General features: G+C 51.4%; 1 protein-coding gene across 1 annotated transcript in view; it reads left to right on the top strand.

The window, feature by feature from the left end:
• Slit3 (slit guidance ligand 3) overlaps positions 1–21,570 on the top strand; it is a 562,044-nt gene that overhangs the window by 521,768 nt on the left and 18,706 nt on the right. Inside the window, exons 27-32 of the mRNA XM_077797769.1 lie at positions 7,048–7,145; positions 10,409–10,548; positions 13,306–13,399; positions 16,553–16,690; positions 18,013–18,253; positions 19,784–19,914. Coding sequence (XP_077653895.1) covers positions 7,048–7,145; positions 10,409–10,548; positions 13,306–13,399; positions 16,553–16,690; positions 18,013–18,253; positions 19,784–19,914 — 842 coding nt within the window. The remainder of the gene's footprint in view (positions 1–7,047; positions 7,146–10,408; positions 10,549–13,305; positions 13,400–16,552; positions 16,691–18,012; positions 18,254–19,783; positions 19,915–21,570) is intronic.

The raw sequence follows: 21,570 nt of genomic DNA, 5'->3' as shown, positions 1-21,570 counted from the left end.
TATTCTCAAAACTGGCAAAGGCTGCCAGGTCTTGTCACACTGTGCCAAATAGGACCCCTTATAGTCTTGAGACAGATGCTCTGAGATATGGGGGAAATGTTGCATTTGTATTTTCTTTGTGAAACATGGGGAAATGACATCTCAGGAGAGTTCAAGTGCTTCCAAGTAAAGGCACGCCTTGAACCCACTGACTCCCTTTCCAAGGGATTCCCAGAACCTTCTTTCTCCATCAACACCCCCCCACACACAGTCCTGCCCTAAAAGTGTTGATTTCAGATTGATGAGGATACAGAGATAGGGGTTAAAAGGCCTGGGGGCTGCCAAGCCCACCCACATTGCTGACAGACTTGGGGAGCCTCAGAAGTGAGACCCAGTTCTCCCTTTTGTCCTCCCCAGAAATCCAGGCCAATTCCAAGATAGTCCTTTCCTCCCTCTTCTCACAACACTGCCCAGGAGATGTCACCCTGCTCCCTACTGACATCCAGAGAGGACAGACTGTGTGTCAAGCTCTCTGCATGGCATCTTGCTCATCTCTTCTTTTTAAACACTCCCAGTGAACCTATGAAAAAATCATTAATTCCCAGTTTTCTGATGTGGAAACCAGGCCTACAGCTGTTGACAGGGTTTGACTCAATTTCCCAAAGCTTAGAAGTGATGGTCTACAGGATTCCAGGTCTACAGGATTCCAGAGTCAAAGTGTCAAGGGGGTCTGTAGAGCTGTGGCTCCATCCTCCCCTGCAGAACTTCCCAGATTTCAGCCTTCAGGGCACTAATCTGAGTGCTCTGGACACACCACGAGTCCAAGACAGCCCCGCAATCCATCCAGTGCTCACCCCTGGTATAGGCTGAGTGACAGGTGGCTGCCATAGCCACATCTCCATCCCCAGAGGGATTGTGTGTGTGTAGTGACAAGCTGAAGAGCAGACTCCAGGTGGGGAATGGGAAACTGGGAGATTTTTCAATGGTAGCTGTGCTTCTAGCAGACAGTGTCAGAGTGCCACCTATGGGCCTGGGACAAGACAGGTCAAGGATTCTCTTTGAAGCCCTAAGTCCCCAAGGCCTCAAACTCACCAGAGTCCCAGACCTGTGCATTCTACACCCACACACAGTTACTAGCAGGGGAAGAATAGAGATTGAGAGGGGGCATGCTTGGGAGCCATGCTTCCCCTGAACCTCCCTGTGTGGGTATAGTGGACAAAACTCAAGCTGTGTATTCACACTGAGAAGCATGTGTGGGTCCCAGTTTTTGTCATTCACTAGCTGTGTGGCAATGGCCAATGACTTAGCCTCAGCTCTCCCATCTGTACACCAAGCCCCCCCCCCCACCCTGCCACCATTCGGGAATAAAGTGTACAATAATGTACTCGGTGCATCCATGACAGGATCTGGCCTTCAATCTGCACTGATTTTTACTTCTTCCCTTGCATGCAGCTCCCTCATACCAGCTGTGAGAGGGGCCATCAGAATAGGTGGTTCCATGCTGGTTCAACAGATTATCAATCTGTGACACTGAATAGTCAATGACTTTTGATGGTTCTCCTGGAACTGAGACGTGTATTTATGATCTTCTAGTTCCATGCAAGTCTAGTTCTCTTTGTTTCGTTTGTTTGGTGCTGGGGATGGAACCCAGGGGCTCAGACATGCTAAGGAAGCACTCTAGCACTGAGCTACATGCCCAGTCCTTGTGTGGTTCTCTAATTATTAACTAAAGACCAAGCCCTCAACTAGGCCTTAAGCATTTATTCCCTCCTCTAATTTTTATAATCACCTTCAGAGTTGGAGGTCATCATCCCAATTTTAAAGATTAGGTGAACACACATGCTAATCTGGCTTTCTTCTCTTTGAACTTGGCCTGAATCTGAAAGTCCAGACTACACTTTTCCTCTGACCATAGTCTGACCATTCACATCAGAGGAAAGAGTTCATCTATAGGGCCACAGCGGGATAATGCCAGTTTTGTTTTTGTTTTTTAACTTTATTCACAAGACTCTGGACATCTTATAGATTTCAAAAGAATTTGAACAGAGATTTTGACTTTTAGGAACCTTTGAGCTCAGGCAGTTCAGGGTTACATAATGGGGATGATTATGATGAAGGTGATGATGGTGATGGTGTATAACAATGGTGCTGATGTTGACGATGATGATAGTGATGATCGTGATGGCATTGGTAATGGTGATAGTGATGATCATGATGGCAGTGATAATAGTGATGTTGGTGCTGGTAAGGATGGTAATGATTATAGCAATGATAATGGTGATGGTGATAATGATGGTGATGATGAAGATTATCGTGGTGATGGTGATGATTATAGTGATGGTGATGGTAATGGTAATGGTGATGGTGATGATAATGGTGATGGTGACAATAACGATGGGGATAATAATCATGATGGTTATGGTTTTGGTTATGAAGGTGATGATAAAGGTAATGATTATAGTGATGATGGGGGTAATAATGATGATCATGAGGATGTGATGGTGATGGCAATGGTGATAATAATGGTGAGAGTGATGGTGATGATGATGATAGTGATGGCAATGGTGATGGTGATGATGATGATGGTGGTGGTATCAATGGAGGTGGTGGTAGTGATGATGCTGATGCTGATCATATGGTGATGGTGAGGATGATAGTCATGACTGTGGCAATGTACATTGGCATGACAAAAATGATGACTATCACAACAACATAGTCAGTGTTAGAGCCATCACTGTTGAGTGCCTACTGTGTACTGACAGCACACTAAACTAGCTAACACCACCTTGCATACCTTTCATGAAAGCCTTGGGACACAGTTCCTGATAAATGACCCTTACTTTACAGTTGAAGAAACAGAACATAGCAGTGAGGGAGTGGGATTCAGGCTCAGAGCCAAGTAACTCCAGAACCCATGCTCTTGGCTACTCCATGCACTGCCCATCAGTAAGTTCAGCAATTGCAACACTGAGGGTGACAGTCCCTGGCCATTGAGAACCTGTCTGAATCTTTAGGGTAGAGAAAAACAGAACACAGAATACAGTGGTAGAAAGAACCCCATATGGAAGGAACCCCGAGAGCCTGTGTCCCCCCTGGCTGCAGGGCCTTGGGCACTCCTGCTCGTCTCCTTGCCTCAGTTTCCTCCAATGTAAAGTGGAGCAGTTTGAGCCAAAGGGGCCATTTCATGGTGCATCTGACACCCTGGCTGAGTTCATTTCACCTGCTCTCCTTCTTGATTGGTTGAAGCCCACTCAAGGGAAACAAATGAAAGAGTAGTTTTGGACATGTCACTAAGCTGACCACAGATCCTTGTCACCCACAAAATCAAGCTCAAGGCCAAGACATTTACTCAGATATCTCAGTTTCTCATTTGACCAGCTGCATGACTTTGGGAAGTCCCAATGTTCCAAAAGCACAGCAAGCCTGTTGCAGGAGCACACACCTATAATCCAGTAGTTCAGGAGGCTGAGGAAGGAGGATCACAAGTTTGAGGCCAGCCTCAGCAACTTAGTGAGAACCTGTCTCAAAATTTAAAAATAAAAAGAGTTGAGGGCATAGTTCAGTGGTAGAGCACCCATGGGTTCAATCTCCAGTGCCATAAAAAAAAAAAAAAAAAAGAGGCCTAGCGGGCACTGTTTATCATCTGATCTGCTGGCAGCTCTGTTAACCTACGAGAACACCAGGCCTTTGTGAAGCAGTCTCAGGATGTCACCTCCTACACTGCTCTTAATTGGCCTGCGAAATAAGTTTTGTTGTGCTCTTTTGATACGTGAAGAAACTAAGGTTTGTAAAAACCTAAGAACTTATCCAGGCCCCCACACCTGGGAAGTGTGTGAGCTAAAATCAGAACCAGCTACCTCTTGCAGGAAGGTCTACACCCCTACTCATCACTAGCCACTGATTCTCACCAAGCCTCACTTTCCTACTGGTAAAGGGGAATACTCATGCTCACCAGCTGTCGTCAAGATGGAAAAGCATCACGTTTGCACTTGCCTACCTCAGTGAGAGCATTCAGTAGACATTTCCCACCAGGTGGCTATCTTGCCACTATTCTAAGATTTGGGACATAAAATGTATTTCTCAGCCATTCAGCTTTCTACACACGTTCAGTGTCTCAGAGAAGTACTTCTCAAACTTCAGTATTGTCAAGAGTCACCCGGAGATTTTGTTAAAATGCAGGCTTTGGTTCATGAGACATAAAGTCGGGCCTCAGACTGCATTTTTAACAAGCTCCGTGGAATGCCAACACTGCCAGTCCAAGGACCACACTTTGAGTAGCAAGGCTTTAGAACAGCCCTCCCAGCCCCATCTCAGAAAGAGCTTTCCAGTAAGGATAGATGTTTCCAGTCTCTTTAAAAGGAAGCCAGTATCCTCAGCCATGTCCTTTACACACACACACACACACACACACACACACACACACACACACACACAGTGAGGAGTAGAAAGTGAGGAAGGACCAAGGAGCATCACATATCTGGAGGATCTGAACAAAACGCAGCTGAAAAGAATTGAAGACTAATTAGCCAGGCCTTGGCAATGGTGATTATTTCTCTAGTCACTGAATTCCCACCTCCAGGCTCAATTACTGCGTCATCGGGTACCAGGATCTGCCCCCTAGATTCCCATGCTCAGCATAGAAGACTGGAGGAGACAGGGATCCCAACCTCCACCCCCATCCCCACCCTAAGGGGAATATTCCACCTGGAGTAGATGCTACTTGCAAGGTTGGACCAGGCAGGGGCTTAGGAGGCCCTGCCCAAAGCTTCTCAAGGTTCTCCTGCCCTGCCCTGCAAGTCCATCTACCCTGCTGCCAACCCTACACATACCCCCAAGCTATTTAACACCAATCGGGGATCCTAAAAGGTATTTTAATCACCCACATGCCACCCTGCCTCAGACCCCAGTCTTTGTCATCCCCGCTGTTACTATGAGCTGCCATTACATGCTTACAGCTATGTGATTTCTAAACAAGTTACTCCACTGGGGTAGGTAGAGGCTGAGTGTCCCTTATCTGAAATGCTTGGGACCAAAGATTTCAGATTTGTTCCGATTTTGGAATATTTACATATACATACTGAGCTACCTTAGGGATGGGACCTAAGTCTACAGTGCAGTTCATCTCTGTTTCATATTCACCTCATACACACAGCCTGTAACTTTATCTGGCATTTTTTCTGCACCTGCATTTTGACCGTGACCCATCACCGAGATCAGGTGTGGACATTTTCACTTATGACATCATGCCAGTCCCTAAAGGTTCAGATTTGGGAGCATTCTGGATTTTGGATGTTTTAATTTAGGATACTTAACTATTATTCTCATTTCACAGAAAATGGAAAGAGGCTCAGGGAGAACTATCATTTCCTCCAGACAAAACAGCAGCCAACCTAGATTCATGCTCTGATCCACTGCATTCCAGAACCTGGGTTTTAAGAGGATGGAGATCAGTGGTCTAGCACAGAGGCCCAGCACTGGCTTTGGGCTCAGCTGCCGCTTCTATTTCCAACTGTGCAGTCTTGAACCTATTACCTCACTTCCCAAGTCTGTCTTCCCTGTCTGTAAAAATGTGTGTAATAACACTGATATTGATCTGGGAGGGTTCTTGTGAACATGAATATAAAACGCTTAGCATAAGACCTGGAACAAAAGTGTGCTCCATAATGTGAGAGAAGATTATCGTCACAGTTTCTATTCTCACTCTGACTGAGGGCCCTGTGCCACTGTAGCTTAGGATGAACCCAGATGACACCCCAAACTGCATTGGCCTTCCCCTCTAAGACTGACGGCACTCTAACTGTGCTGGGGGCATGAAATGGTTTAAGAACCAGCCAGCCGTGGCCAGCTGCTGGAGTGGCAGCAGCCCTGAGAGAGCAGGAGGCTGCCCTGGGCAGGCTCAGTTGGCAGTGACCACACACCAGGAAGCCCCAGTCCCATTCCATGACAGGCACTGGCAGCAGCAGAAAGGAAAGAGGGTTTTCTCTGGCAGATGGCGAGCAGGTGGAACGGCAGTAGGAGGGCTCCCTAGGTCACCCCCACCTGGCATCCACCCAGGCCACTGAACTGTGACCCAGAAATAGATGCAACAGACCCCTCCCCAGGCTACCGGGTCCTGTACAGGGCTGCTGCCAATACTTGGGTGTAACCCCGGCCCATTAGTCCCAGGGGAGAAGCAGGAGCCAGAGGTCTGAGAAGAGCTGGGCTGCATCCTGGGACACTGGGTCTAATTCTAATCTCTGTCCTGGGGCTGCCCTTCTGAGTGCCCTTGTCCTCACTGCTCCTTCTGCCTGGCATGATCTTCCTCACCTGCCACCTGGTTGGCTGCTTGTCAGCTCCAGCATCCCCTTAAGAGGAGCCGAGCCTGGAAGGGGGAAGAGCCTGGGAGGGGAGGAGCCTGGGAGGGGAGGTGCCTGGGAGGGGAGGTGCCTGGGAGGGGGAGGAGCCTAGCCCAGAGGAACTCCCCTCACTCCAAACTACGCAGTGGTTTCAGCCTAGCCTGACATTGGGCTTACCTGCTGAACTTCAGAACAAACATCCAGACCAATCAAGGATGAATCTCCCGGGGTTGGCATTTTACAGGACACACAGTTGATTAGCCACAGGTCAGCCTTAGTCCATCCTACTGGAGTTGTGGATTAGACCTACCGTGTGCAGCACTTCCTTACACCAAAGCTCTGGCTTCCTTCTCATAACAGCCCTATCAGAGCTTAGGAGGCTTTTGCAAGGTCAAGGGCAGCCAGCAGGAAGAGGTGGAGCTGGGATGTGAATCGGGTTTGGTCATGTCCAGAGTCCACATTCGATACTGCTATTGAGGACCCGAGTCTGTGGATTCCAGAAGTCATGACGCTGGAGCCTGGACTCCTGGGTTCTCCAGGTTTCTTCCTTGTCACTGCAGTGTGACAGAGGTGAAGGGGCGCTTTGGCTTACTCTGAGTCACATGGCAGGCCTGTCCAGGGCCTCCTCTCCAGCACCTCCTCAGCTTCCCCCAGGGAGACTGAGAACTCTCAGTCTGTGTCACAGCAGCCATCCAAACCCCCCTCCCTGGGCATTTCTCTGTCTTCTCCTTAGGGCAAGGACTGCACCGTGCCCATCAACACCTGCATCCAGAACCCCTGCCAGAACGGAGGCACCTGCCACCTGAGCGAGAGCCACAAGGATGGGTTCAGGTACAGCTCACCACAGGCCTCCCTGCCCTCAGGCTCCATGGGCAGAGTCCTCTCTGAGAACGACGTTAAGACCCTGCCCACGTCATAGGGAAGCACGATTATCCCTACTGCACAGACAAGAACCCGAAGCATCAAAGGGATTAGCCTTTGCCTGAGTTAAGTAGTCAGCACTGGTACTTGGATTTGAACCCCGGTGCCAGCCTCAGCTATCCAAGCTAGGAGTCTGCAAGGGAGCTGCAGTTGCCAACTGAAGTCAGGGAAGGAGCAGATGCAGCCTGGCAGCCCCACCACTCTCTCCTGGATCGTGAGTAATGCTAAGAGTTGGTGGCAATGACCTGCTCCCTGTGAGCCAGCCTGATTAGTCATGCACTGTCCCATTAGCATCTTCTCACGACCCCGTCCAGGAGGTAGTACTAGCCCCGTTGAACAGATGAGGAAACTGAGGCTCAGAGATTGGTTTGCTCTAGGTCACATACCCTGACACTGGTTCCTGGAGCTGGTCTTAAGGTCTCAGAAAGAAAAGGGCATGGACACCATGTAAACTTTTCTTTACCCTGTGCTGAGCGTGAGATTGGGCCTCTGCCTAGACGTCAGTCCCCTTCATGCCTCCTGCCTTCCCCATAGCTTTCAGGTGCCCAGGCTCCCCAGCCAGTGGCCCTGGCAGGAGCCATTGGAAGTGGCTTCTGTGGCACAGTGAGCCGGGCATCAGCTGCTGGCATAAAGGCTTCTGGTGCCAAGCTCTGACGGACATCTTAGAGCTTGGGTTGACATTAATTTCTGAAAGCCCTCTGATCAGGGGTTGCTGTGTGGTCTGTGGAAGATATCAAGCTCTGGGCTCCTGGCTCTCCTCCCCGGGACACCCAGCCCACCCACATGTCCTCCCGCCAAGCCAGCCCCATCCAACCCTGCCTGACTCTTGACAAGTGAGACTCTGGCCCGAGTTCCTGTTCCTGCCTGGAAAAGGCCAAACCACTCACTTCCTCCCGCTCACTTGGAGCAGGATGAGGAGAAACTGCATGGGAATCTCCCAGAGCTGGCCACAAGTGTCTGCCAGGAAGTTCACCTCCAGGCCCAGATGAGGCTCTGCCCCAGCCAGAAGGAGAGAACTGGGGCTCAGGAAGGGAGGGTCATCCCCGTAGGCGATTCTGTGTCCCCTGGTCTCTCCTGGCCATCTTCCATCTTTGAGGAATTTCGAGTGAACAGCAAATGTTCCTGAAACTTAATTTGAAAGAAAAAGGACCCAGATCAACAGGAGGAGGGCAGTGAGGCAAATGCTTGGACCAGGAAGCCCCAAATCCAGGTTTCTGCAGGGACAGGCGCTTTCCAAACCCAACAGGGGAGGGTCCCTCCTTGCCTCTTTCTGGCTTCCGCTGGCGAGCCTGGCATTCCTCGGCACTCAGCCCGTCACTCCAGGGTCTGCCTTCACTGTCACAGGGCCTTCTCCCCTTGTCTGTCTTCACACGTCTGTCTTCTCACGGGGACACCACAATGGGTGTCTAATACGCCCTGCAACAACACTAGTTTCAAGTAGAGTCACGTTCGAGGTTCGGGGCTGCGACTTCCGTCTGTCTTTCCTGGAGAACACAGTCCAACCCACAGCACCTCTTGGGAGTCAGAATTCTGAAAGCATCACACCCGCTTCAGACAGAGGCTTCTCTATTCTTGCTGCACTGTGGGCTCACAAAGGGAGCAAGGACCACACCAGGGAGATGCCACCTGGCCTCAAAGTCCCCGAGACTGACTAATGCTCTTGCAGCTTCTTGACAACTCCTTCAAGTTTCCCAGTGAGGACCGGGAGACTCGGCCCCTCCCCACCTCTGTCCCACAGTCTGGACTCCCTTGGCCAGCCACCATCTATCTCATTGACCACTGTGGGGCCACCCTAATGTTCTGGGGCAAACCCAAGAAGTTGATCTTCAAGGAAACCTACACTAATGCCTTGGTTTAAGACCTTGAAGTCCTACCCACTCTGTAATATTTTTTTTGAATGCCCAGGGTTTCTGACATTTAAAAAAAAAAAGTCATTTTTCTCCACTATCTCGAGAGCTCAGTCCTCGGCCTTGTGTGGGAAATGTGATATGGTTTTCAGATTGCAGAGGGACAGAAGTAAGGTAGGATTGATTTTAGGACCACAGAATTCACTCCTTAATAGTTTAGTTTACTTTTCAGTGACATCCCAAGTCAGAGCAGTCCCTGAAACAGAGGCCTGGACTTACAGGGTCTGAAGCTGGAGCCGTGCTCATGGACAGGGCCAATCCCTGGTTATCAACTTGGCCCTGGGAAGAGGCAGGTTCCAGGAAGCATTTTTAATCAGAGGCTCACTTCCCACCCACCCCCAGGCACCTCCCACCCCCTTTCCCCTTCACTTCTGCCAGGCTTTATCTGTTCTTTTACATGCCCGATCCTGGGGTATAACCAAGGTCAGGCAGAGGACAAAGGACAAGGGGTGGAAGGTTTTCTCTAAAAGATTTAATGCACCAGAGATGACGAAGGAAATATGTCCTGTTGATTTATTGTGTTCAAGCCGCGCTCACCAGGAGGCCTCGGTCTTGGCAGGAAAGGGGTCCTCCCCCTCGCCCGAGAAGCTGGAGGGGCTCAGAAGTGGTAGGAATACATGGCACAGAGAGATGGCCTCCCTGAGGAAAGGTTGAGGGGGTGTGGTGGTTTTCTCTAGAACTAATGTCAGGCCATGTGCTTAGAGTTTTCCTGTGCACCGTGTTCCCTTCCAAGTGTTTCACTTGTATTATCTCATTTAATTCCTCCAGCACCCAAGGCCAGACAGCTAGAAAGTAGCAGACAGAAATCATTCCCAGGAACCCTGGGTGCAGAGCCCCGTGACCCCAGCTAGGAGGCCCAGCTGCCCCCTCAACATAGAGTGAACCGTCTCTGGAGGGGGTGGGGCGTCTGAGCTGCAGAGGACAGAGCAGGTGTTTTAGAGGACAGCTGCAGGAATTTAAGCCACGCCCAGGAAACCACTTCCAGCTAGCGACAGTGGGGTGGCAGTGCAGGTAGGACCTGCCCCTAAGGCAAGGCAGCCAACAGGTGCCAGGGAGCCAGAACATGGCCTGGAGACAGGGAGCTAGTCAGAACCATCCTGTGGGTTCCCGGGGTCTTCCTGCTCTGGCCCGAGACCTCCCGTGTCCCGGGTGCTGCCTTGGCCCTCGGTCCTGAGACCCAACTAACTGTAGTTCTGCCTCCCTCTCCCCTCCCCTGCCCCCCACTCCCTGCCCCTCATCCCTCTGCCCTCTTCTCACATCCCAAAGCTGCTCCTGTCCTCTGGGCTTCGAGGGGCAGCGCTGTGAGATCAACCCCGACGACTGTGAGGACAACGACTGCGAGAACAATGCCACCTGCGTGGACGGGGTCAACAACTACGCGTGCGTGTGCCCCCCCAACTTCACAGGTGAGGGCTCAGGACGCTCCAGCACACTCTCGTTGGTGGCATGGTGTAGACGGTGTCTCTAGAAGAGTCCCCTTCCCTTAGTGACATTCTTAAAGGAGGAAGGACCCCACCTCCTTTCTCCCAGAGACCAAGATCCCAAGACTGTGACATGCCACGAGGGGCCTCCCCAGCATCCTGTCTGCCAGCGTGTGTCTGGCTCCGCCACCCCAACCACCCACCCCTACAGGCCACTCGCTCCTTCCCCTAGGAAGCAGGTCCCCAGGGCTCTTCCAGCTGTCATCCATTGAGCTAATGGCTGTGCCCTCCTTTGGGAAGCCTAGTGACCCACATGTTTGAGGCCAGCAGAGGCCCTTGAGCTGCTCTCGGCTTTGCTCAGGTGCTGTCAGCTGTCTCTGGAATCTAAGTTCTTCCAGACACTCTGCCAGGAGCTAAGGAGACACACAGGTTCAACAGAATGAGAACACAGCTGTGTAAGCCCAGAGGTCCCAGGACCACTGGAAACCGTCCTGCTGGAGAGTGCGGGAAGGCCCCGCGGGAGGGATCATTGCTCGGAGTTGTCTTTCTACCCACACAGCCCCCAACCCCAACACCTTTGTTTAACCATCAAATAGACTATTAGATTTTAAATCAAAATGATACTAATTGGTACAAACACAACTGACTTTGTTACCAAAGTGACCTGAAGTGGCCTATCCCAGAAAAGGAGCCAACTCGGGGAGCCCTGCACAGAGTTAGACCCTTTTCTTAGCTCCTGATACAAATGAACACACTAGAAGTTCTGAAAACTCCTACTTTAAAGAAAGCTGCCTATGTTTAGCCCTGCAGTTCCACACTCCTTTGAGCTTCCCTCTTATCCCACCTGGAAACCTGCTGCAACCTGGGTATCGTGTTCTAAGTTACAAGTTCCGGACCTGCTGGCCTAAGGCCTAGAGGAAATGGGAGTGAAGTGGCTCGGGACTCCCCGCCCCCCAGCCCGCTGGAACCTGGCTCATCTGTCCAGAATGAAGCGTGCGGGGGTGTGGTGCCCAGTGGAGCAGCCCTGGGGACTGTAGAGGGGGACATGGAGCAGCGCCTGTTCCCTGCAGAGCCTCCAGTCCACTAGCCAGGATGCCATAGCACAGCTTGGGCTGCTGGATTGCCCCACGGCAGCTGAGAAAGCCGCCTGCCTCCTGGGCCCAGACAAGCCCTTGGGTTGAGAGAGCATGCAGGGGCTTCTCCCCTGTGCCTTGCTTCCTCCATCTCCTGAGGGCAGAGTCGTAACCAAGAGCTGCACTAGCAGCAGGTGACTCTTCTCAGGCACCCTTCACTACACGCAGAGCAGTGAATTAGGCAATAGAGACACCAAGAAGGCCAAGGTATGCCCTCAGCCCACAGGGGCTTCCTGAGAAGCAGCGCTGGAGAGAGTTGGCTAGCTGGTCCAGAAGAAGCTGCTCATCAAAATCCCAGCAGCTCAGGAGAGGGCAACGGTGCTCAAAATCAAAATCAGCTCTAGGACAGAGGAGGGCCTCGACTGGAATCCTCACCAGGCAGGCAGGCAGTGGCAGGGGCACTGAGGAGACCTGTCCCCTGCTTCAGTGGAACCCTGCCCCTGTCTCAAGGACCAGGCTGTTCCATATTTGTTGCACTCTGTTCCTGAGAGGAGTGCACTGTGGCTCCTCTGTCCCCCAAAACATCCAAGGCCTACACAAACACTTGGCTGCTTCTCTGGGCGGAGGAGGAGGAGGAGGAGGAGGAGGAGGAGGAGGAGGAGGAGGAGGAGGAGGCGGCGGCGGCCTGTTGAGAAGCTCCCTCTGTGGAAGGTGGAGATAGGCTTATCCCCACCCCAGAAGAGAACAGATCCCCACCCCAGAAGAGAACAGCTCTGGGGCGTCTCACTCACCCTCAGGGCCTTCTGCCCAGGCAGCCTGCTCTAGCTGCAGCTCCCCACCCTCAGCTCTGAGGAGAACGTCTGCCATTAGAAGTCTCCCTCCCTTAGATCACTCTCTACCTGGCTTGATTGGGTGGACTTTGAGAAAGCCCAGAAGTCAGACCCTAGAATCCCGCCCGGTTTGGGAGATGCCTCCTGCCTTACCCACCCCACCTACATTTCTGAAAAACTTTGAAGAGGTTGCACTTATCTGAGCCCCTGTGCGAGGGCACCCCAGGTATTTATGACCCACCAGGCAACACCATAGACATCAAAGTTAGTTATCCAGAGACCAGAAATTCAAATTCCTCTCCTATTTGCTTCCCTTGAAAAACCCAAGAGGCTTCTTGATCTGGAGCAGGTGAACCATGCAGTTAAGCCTTCTTAGCCATTCCAAGGAGCTCCCTCTCACCCCCTGGGCGAGGTTGTGGTCTCTCTGTGCTTCCAGAGTTTAACTCTGTGGCAGCCTCAAGACTCTGGATGGTGAGGTTCTGTCTGTCTGTAGATCTCCCACCACTAGACCCTGGAAGAGGACAGAAGTAGGTCACTGTCTGCCCCAGCAGCTGGCATGGTGCCTCCCACACAGGAGGACTTATTGAAAAGGTGTGAAATTAAAAAAGCAATTGGACAGCAGAGCCCAAGCGGGGGTCCAGGCTGCTGCTCCAGACGCAGCTGCCCTGGATGATGGAGCAGAATCCCCAAGCAGGGGTGCTATGGCAGTGCCCATGGGAAGGAAACTCTAAGTCAAGAAAAACGATACACCAAGAGAAGAGTGTGAGGGCCTTGCTCTGTGACTTGACAGATGTAGGACTGAGGGTCCTGATACCTGAGTTCTTGTCCCTCTCCACCAGGTGAGCTGTGTGACGAGGTGATTGACCATTGTGTGCCTGAGATGAACCTCTGTCAGCATGAGGCCAAGTGCATCTCCCTGGACAAAGGATTCAGGTAGGACTTGCAGTCCAGCCCGCCACTGAGCACTCAGCCTCCAGCTGTCTGGTTGGAAGCTGAGTCTCTGTGTGTGCTGGGTAGGGGGCTTCTCTCCCCAGCCCACTCTCCTCTGGATCTGACTCAGCCATGATCTAAGTCTCTCAGGCTTCCCTTTTCCCTATGTGAGTGTCTCTGTCTTGTATGTCTGTCTCTCATCTCTGCCAATAGAGAGAGACAGAGAGATGTTCTCTTTCCTTTCCTTCCCCCTTTTCCTCTCTTTCCTTGCCTCTTCTTTCCTCTCCTCGCCTCCCCACCCCCTCTCCCCCGCCTCTCTCCACGTATCGTCTTTCCAGAGCTAAAAATGTTGCTCAGAGGAAACAAAGTGTGAAGGGTGTTGGGTGGCCTTCCCAGGGCACAGCCTTCCGGGCCATCTTACCTGGGGCTACAGAAGGTTTGCCAGCTTGCACACGTAGGAGGAAGGGAGTTGGGGGACAGGAGCCCCAGCTGGATTCAGCAGCCACAGCCAGTGGTGGAGCCGTCTCCACAGTGAGCAGCAGAGCCAATAGGTGTAAGAGGAGCACATGAGCAATTCTGAGGTGGAGGGAGAGGCTTCCTCCAGAGAGGGCCACCCATTTCACAAGCCTGAGAAACCAATGGCACTCCTGGGAATTCCTCCTAAGGCTCTCTTCCCACCTTCTCCCTTCGCCCTCTATCATGAAAACTGATGCCAGTGTTTCTTCTGGAGAAGATGCTTAGACCCTCAAGACCTGGAAGTCTCTGACATTGATAGGATGGTGGAATCCTGCAGCCAAGAATGCTCTCCCTGTCCCCGAAACTGCTTTCCACACACAGTTGCTTCCTCTCCTCCCCAGCAGGCTCTGTCTAGGAGCAGAGGGAGCCTCTAACACCCAGGATCATGGTGCAGGGGAGCAGGCAGAGACCAGGGCAGCTGGGAATCCCAGGATGTGCCCTCAGCTGACACCAGAAACATTTCTACTGAGCTCCCTTAGGATGAGGGACCTGCCTCTGGAACTCAGTGCTGCACTGCCCCATCTCTTAGGAATGCTAGGGAGTTAGGGATTCTCATGAGCCTCTGGACTTGTTCCTTGAAATCTCACTCTGTATTGTAACCAAGACCCCTTGAGTTACAGGACAATGGAGAAGTGAAAGAAACCAGTCAGGCTTTCACAGTCTAGGATATTTTATTTAACTGCAATGTCTCCTTGGAGACACTATCTTGAAAAGGTCTACTGAGCAGCTCAATAATGTTAGCTTTTTATTCAAATGCATTTAAATCAATAATCCTTTCTCCAGTGCAACATTGTATCATCTTATCCCCCTCCCCTCCCATCAGCAAGCAACTCATATCCCATGGCAGCCTAGAAGGGTGTTAGCAAGAAAAATGTGGTCAGTGCGGCCTTTGACTAAGTGGGAAGATATATATCCTTGGAGATCTCCTGGTATGCTCTTCTAATGAGGTCTCAGCAGAGGGCAGATAGGACCTTCCCATAAACACTGAAAATAATCATAAACACAAAGATCACAGTGATCGGCACACACCAGGCAGGGAGCATTCGCATGGAACACCCAACAATCTCAGAATGCACAACTACTGCCCACAGTCCACGAGGCACAGCGGGGTAAAGCAAATCTCCTGGAGACAGGCCTAGAAAGATATGGACTCAGGCCCCCCCAGGCCTGGCCAGTTTCTCAGTTAAATCCAGACTCCAGATGTCCTGCAAACAAGAGTGTCACTGTTTTCTCCCCCTGGTCCACAATGAATGGATCCAGCAGATACTAAAATTGCATTAACCTTTCACTTTAACTTGAAGAAAGATACAGGCAAGACATTTGGAAGCAATAGGAAATGCAGGGTGTCACCAGCCTCTTCTCTGGATGAAGTAGTGTTGTCTAGGTCCTGGCTGCAGGGAATGAAGTCCCCCAACCAGCAGCAGCAACCACACATGGAAGCTTGCTGGGAACGCTGATCCCCTGGCCCTGCTCAGACTCCCTGAATCAGAAGCTACACTTTAGCAAGATCCCTGATTGTTTTATAGGCTTGATAAAATTTGAGATGTGGCCAGGCATAGTGTCACCTGTAATCTCAGCAACTTAGGAGGCTAAGGCAGGAGGATGACAAATTTGAGGCCAGCCAGCCAACTTAATGAGATCCTGTCTCAAAAAAATTTTTTTAAGTTCTGGAAGTGTAGCCCAGTGGTAGAGCACCCCAGTATTTAGTCCCCAGTACAAAAAATAAATTAATAGGTTTGACAGTGCTAGTGTGGAGAGGGCTAGAGAATATATAAAATAAAAAAAAAGAAGAATGTAAACACATTGGCCTCCAAACCTCACTGCTTAGTTTGGAAGTGTGAATAACTTCCCTAATTGCTGATAAAGACCTTATCCATAGCCCTGAACTCCATACTTAAAAGGCTGGATTTGATCCTGTGAAGTGTTGGGCAGTTGTTACAGCTCTGGGCAAGGTCAGAGGGCTTGAGCTACTCTCCAGGTCTCTTTTGAATTCAGAAGAATTCAAAGACACAATCTTTCCAGGGCCAGGTTTCCCATGGTAGCAGAGGTGTGGGCCACAGTATGCTGGGTCCTCCCCCCACAAAGCATTTCATTTATTATTTATCATCAACTGTATTTAAAGATGAAGAAACCAAAACACAGGTCATGAATGGTCGATGCACTTAGAACCGCGTCTGACACATAGTGTAAACTGTCGCTCCACGCAGGACACAGGAGTGACTTCAGCTCTCTGAGCTCTGTCTTCTTCCTGATGATAGACCCTCCTTTTCAGGGTCCTGGGAGGACTCAATGTGACACTCTGGCATGTCACAGCACAGTGCCTGACACAGTCCTGAAGGTCAATTCTAGGGAAAAGGTGGCAGAACCACGCCAAAAGCTGGGTGGTTCCACCCCGTGGCCCTCAGCCTGGCTCCTGGAAACACTCCCCCCCCCCCCGACCCCCCACATGAAGCAGACAGGCCTCAATGGCTCGGATCCGAGGCTGTGACCACGAGTGGTACCCGAGTGAAGCCAGGCCAGGCAGAACCTTAAGGAACTTGAGTGGACAAGGGGAGGGAGGCCCTGGGGGGGGCGGGGGACAGGAGCCAGGCCGGGAAGCTGCCCAGGCCTAAGAGTAGCTTCACGCTGCCTGTGTTCCAGGTGTGAATGCGTCCCTGGCTACAGCGGGAAGCTCTGTGAGACAGACAATGACGACTGCTCGGCTCACAAGTGTCGCCATGGAGCCCAGTGTGTGGACGCAGTCAATGGCTACACGTGCATCTGCCCCCAGGGCTTCAGGTATGGCAGAGAGCCTCCTCAGGACGGTGACAGTCCCTAAAGCTACCAAAAGGGACTTCTTAGAGTGGACTTAGGTCCCAGCCCACGTGTCAGGCTCGCATGTGATGCCGTTTAAGGGAGGACACCACCATCTTGGAGCCCAGATTGCAGGGTGGTGGAGCCACCTGCCCACGTGGCTGGGGTCTGACTTGTAGGTTGGAGAACACAAACATTGTGGTGTCCCAGTGGCAGAAAAGGGGAGGTCAGAGGGAGGGCTTGGAACAGTCTGTGGAATCAATGAAGCCAGAGGAAAGGGGAGGCCTGGTCCGGCTGCTGAATGTCTGCAGGGGATGTAGAAGGAGAAACCTGGGCTCCTGGTCCAGCTCCTACACTGACTAGCAGGGCCGGGAGGAAAGGATCAGTGGGGGTCAGACTGGACACTGGACACGGTGCCATGCCTACCAGTGCTCACCAGATGGCACAAACCTAAAATGTGCAAATAAGCTTTACACATAGACTCCAAGGTCCTGAGCCTAGAAGGAGCCACAGAGTTCTCAAGGCCAGAGTTTCTAAAAGCTGGACTGAGACCCTCCACATCCAAGGCTCGTGAAAATATTGATTCCTGTGCCCCACGCCAGAGCTACTGAATTAAAATTTAGAAAAATTAAAATAGAAAAAAGGGGGGCTAGAAAGTCTGTACTTTTTTAAAAAAATCATGATAAAATAAACATAACAAAATTTACCACCTTACATATTTTTAAGGATAGAGCTCAGTGGCATTAAGCACATTCACCTTGTGGTGTGGCCATCACCAACATCCATCTCGAGAACTTTTGCCTCTTGCAAAACCATTCCATTAAACAACAGCCCTGCATTCCTCCCTGTTCACTCCCGGGAGCCCACGTGATTAGAACCTGTTACCCTTCATGTCTGGCTTATTTCGCTCAACGTCCTGTTCCCAGGCCCACCTGCTGTAGCATGTGTCAGGACTCCCTTCCCCCGTAAGGGCCAGCAGCATCTCACTGGGCGACATGCATTTGTTTATCCCTTCATCATCTATGAACAGGAACAATTAACAATTGACAATTCACCCCACGCATTCTGATGACACTGACATTCGGGGACCTGTCTGACTCAGTTACTTTAAAAATGGGAAAACTTGGACTTAAAGGAAAAAAAAAAAGGACTTGCCCCAGGTAGTGGCAGCAGGGCTGGAACTAGACCCTGGAACCGTCTCCCCCCATCTCACGGGCTCTCTGCCAGAGGCTCCTTGTCGGTAACTGATTGTCTCTTCTCCCCCCTCTGCCCCGTGCTCCCCCCATGCTTCCCTCCCCTCCTACCAGTGGACTCTTCTGCGAGCACCCCCCGCCCATGGTTCTGCTGCAAACCAGCCCCTGTGACCAGTATGAGTGCCAGAACGGGGCTCAGTGCATCGTGGTGCAGCAGGAGCCCACCTGCCGCTGTCCCCCGGGCTTTGCTGGCCCCAGATGCGAGAAGCTCATCACTGTGAACTTCGTGGGCAAGGACTCCTACGTGGAACTGGCCTCCGCCAAGGTCCGGCCACAGGCCAACATCTCTCTGCAGGTGCGCCTGGCCCCGTTCTGCCCTTGGAAGGACCCAGTTTGCCCCCCGTCCCTGAATTGACAATGGCATCCTTCTCTACAAGGGAGACAATGGTCCCCTGGTGCTGGAGCTGTACCAGAGAACCACCAGGATGCCTCATGTCTTAGCAGTTCTGCTCCTTCCCCCAAAAAATCATCCAGGACAACATTCAGCTTTGGGGAAGCAGGACTCGCTCTGTCTAGATAGATTTCTAGATGCCTCCTGACCAGCCCTCACTGCAAATGGCAGTTCCCGTTTCTAGTCTTATTCCCTCATTCTTCTAGAAAATATTTGTTCAACTATTATATACAGATACTGCTGTGAAGCGGGGATTCAATCGTAGACAAAACAGAAAAAGCACCTTGACCATCCAGGAGGGCAAGGAGAGAGACAGCGGCACAAGGGTCACTGCGGGAATGTGCTAGAGGGGCAGCAATCCCATTCTGCAGGGAGAACCAGAGAAGGCTTCTCAGAGGCGGTGATGCCCAGGCTGAGAGGTGAAGGATGAGTAGGAGTTTTCTGATGAAAGTAGAAGAGTGGAGGCCAAGGGAACAGGGTGAACGCAGACTGGAGAGGACCAGCAGATTGCTCAGCAAGTGCAGAGGCCCAGAGGACAAACACAGAACGCGTTTAGGGAGTGAAAACCCATTCAGGGTGAACAAGTTCTTTTCCCAGTAGCTTCGTTCAGGTTCCTTGCTTTGGACCTGAGCCCATGTATTCTGGACTATATTTCTGGTTAAGCTAAATGCTGTTCTGGAGGTGGGTGTGGGCAGGGAAGGTGGAGGATGGGCCAAGAACAGGCCCCACCTGCAGGCTCCTCATGGAGGAGGAGACCCAGAGACGTACCAGGATGGTGATGACCAGGTAGTGGCCCCTGCCTCTGGGTTTGGGTGCTGCTGGGCACTCACTGGGGCTCGGTTCTCTTTCTGGTTATGGCCGATTAGCCCAGGTTAAAGTTGGAGTTTATGGGGGAATACTGCTCAACAAACATCTAGAGAGCACCCATACATCCCAGGGACTCTTCCAGGTGCTGGGGTTGCATTGACACAGTGTTCAAACTCCTCACCTGGCGGAGCTTGCAGCCTGTGGGCAGGCCCCTCAGCTGAGGCTTGGCCTGGCACAAACAGGAAGGAAGCTCTACCTGCCATTGTCTCTGGACCCCCAGCTCCACCCAGAGACCTGACTGCTGGGTCCAACCCCAGACCTCCAGGGTCCTGTCAGACTTCCCTGCTTCACATCCCATTCACAGCTACACAGGTGCCGGCCATGAGTGCAGGTGGCGGGCAGAGGAGCGCCCCTGGCGCTCAGCCTTGGCAGTATTTCAGAATCCCCCGGAGGAGTTTTAACCTACCTGCCCGAGAGATTCATGTGAGCTCACTCTGGGTGAAGCCAGAAGCTGGTGTATCTTAAAGTACCCCCAGAAGCAGCCATCTGGAAGAGGGTGCTGGGGAGAGGGGTGGGAGAGGTTGACCTCAGGTAAGCCCTAACCCACGTGCCCGGCCCTCTCTCCAGGTGGCCACTGACAAGGACAATGGCATCCTTCTCTACAAGGGAGACAATGATCCCCTGGCGCTGGAGCTGTACCAGGGCCACGTGAGGCTGGTCTATGACAGCCTGAGTGCCCCTCCAACCACGGTGTACAGGTGAGGACCACGCCCCCAGCCACCACTCACCTCCACGCCAGAGCAGCCAGGGTGAAACTAATACCCCACCATGCATGCGCGCGTACACACACACACACACACACACACACACACACACACACTCTTCCTGCACAGAGTGGCAGGTGGGAGGGAGAAGGGCAGCACTGGAGGCAGAGGCAGGCCAGGAAGGCAGGCTCCAGCGGGAAGATGACACCTCATTACCATAAGATAAATGGCCAGCTGGCTACTGTGCATGGAGCCAGGTGCTCCAATGGGAATGAGGCTGCTTAATGAGACGCCCTTTTCAAAATGTCATTCTAATCTTTTATTAGTTTAAGAAAGAAAACGGGGCAATTAGCATGCAATACAAGGAAAAGACACTCAAGAGCATTGGGAAACAGGGCCACTGCTTCAGTGACCTTCAAATTGCCCTGAAGGACAACTTCAGAACACAGTCACCCTGTGTGTTAGTCAGCTTTCCACTACTGTAACAAAATGCCTGAGGAAATCAACACATAAAAAGGAAAAGTTTATTTTGGCTGACAGTTGTAGAGGTTTCAGTACATGGTTGCTTGGCCACGTCACTTTGGGCCTGTGCATTGGCAGCACACCATCACAGGGAGTACGTGAAGCAAGCAGCTGGTGTCTTGGTGGTAGGGGAGTAGAGGGAGAATGAGAGGAAGGGGCTGGTGTGCCAATATCCCCTTCAAGGTCACACCCTCCCCCAGTGATGGGAAAATCTGAAATTCTCCAAAATCTGAAATTTCCTGAGTGCCAACATAACACTCAAAAAGTTTTCAGAGCATTTTGGATAAGTGATGTTCAACAGGTAAAGTCTGTGCAAAAATTCTCAAATTTAAAAGAACTACTAAACCTGAAACCAGTACTAAAGAGCTAAAATATAAAATAATTTTAGTTACAAATGCCTTTATAATAATTCTTAAAAGTAACCACTAGAATTTTTAGATGTCTTTGTTACCCCCAAATTGTGAAAACCACTAGTGGGAGCTGAGACTGTGGTTCAGTGGTAGAGCGCTTGCCTAGCATATGTGAGGCACTGGGTTCAATTCTCAGCACCATGCATAAGTTGATGAATAAAATAAATGTCTACACATCTAAAAAAATATTAAAAAAAAAAAACCCACTAGTGGACCAGGAGCAGAACTTGGGGAAATCCCAGAACAAAGTAGAGCCATGCTCTTCGCCATGGAGGCAGGAGTGTGTTCCATTGGGGTTGGTGAAAAGAAGAAATAGTTGGACTTCCTCTTCCCCCCAACTAAACCTTTTCTTCAGTTGAAACTTGATATTGAACTCAAGAGTATTAAATGCATAGAGGCCAAAGTGCCCTGGGGGCCGGGGATGGAGCCACGTTCCCACCCTAACCATTCAGGCCCCAGATTCTCCTCCAACAAACCCAGTGGTTACAACCCGTGGTCTGGCTGGGGATGTGGCTTGGTGGCAGGGTGTTTGCCTAACAGGCACAGGACCCTGGGGGGCATCCCCAACACCAAAAACAGTAATGGGAAAAAAAAAACAACAGTGGTTCTGAGTGTGGCCCTGAGGCAGCAGCTGGTGCCTGGGAGGTAGTAGAAATGCAGAATCTGCCCCAGCACTTCTGAATCCAACACCTGGGCCCATGTGAGGATGAGGCTTGTC

This window comes from Urocitellus parryii, chromosome 1 (genome assembly GCF_045843805.1).
Source record: "Urocitellus parryii isolate mUroPar1 chromosome 1, mUroPar1.hap1, whole genome shotgun sequence".
NCBI classification, from domain to species: Eukaryota; Metazoa; Chordata; class Mammalia; order Rodentia; family Sciuridae; genus Urocitellus; species Urocitellus parryii.
The sequence above is the reverse complement of the archived record's forward strand: the minus strand, read 5'-3'. Positions and strand labels throughout refer to the sequence as shown.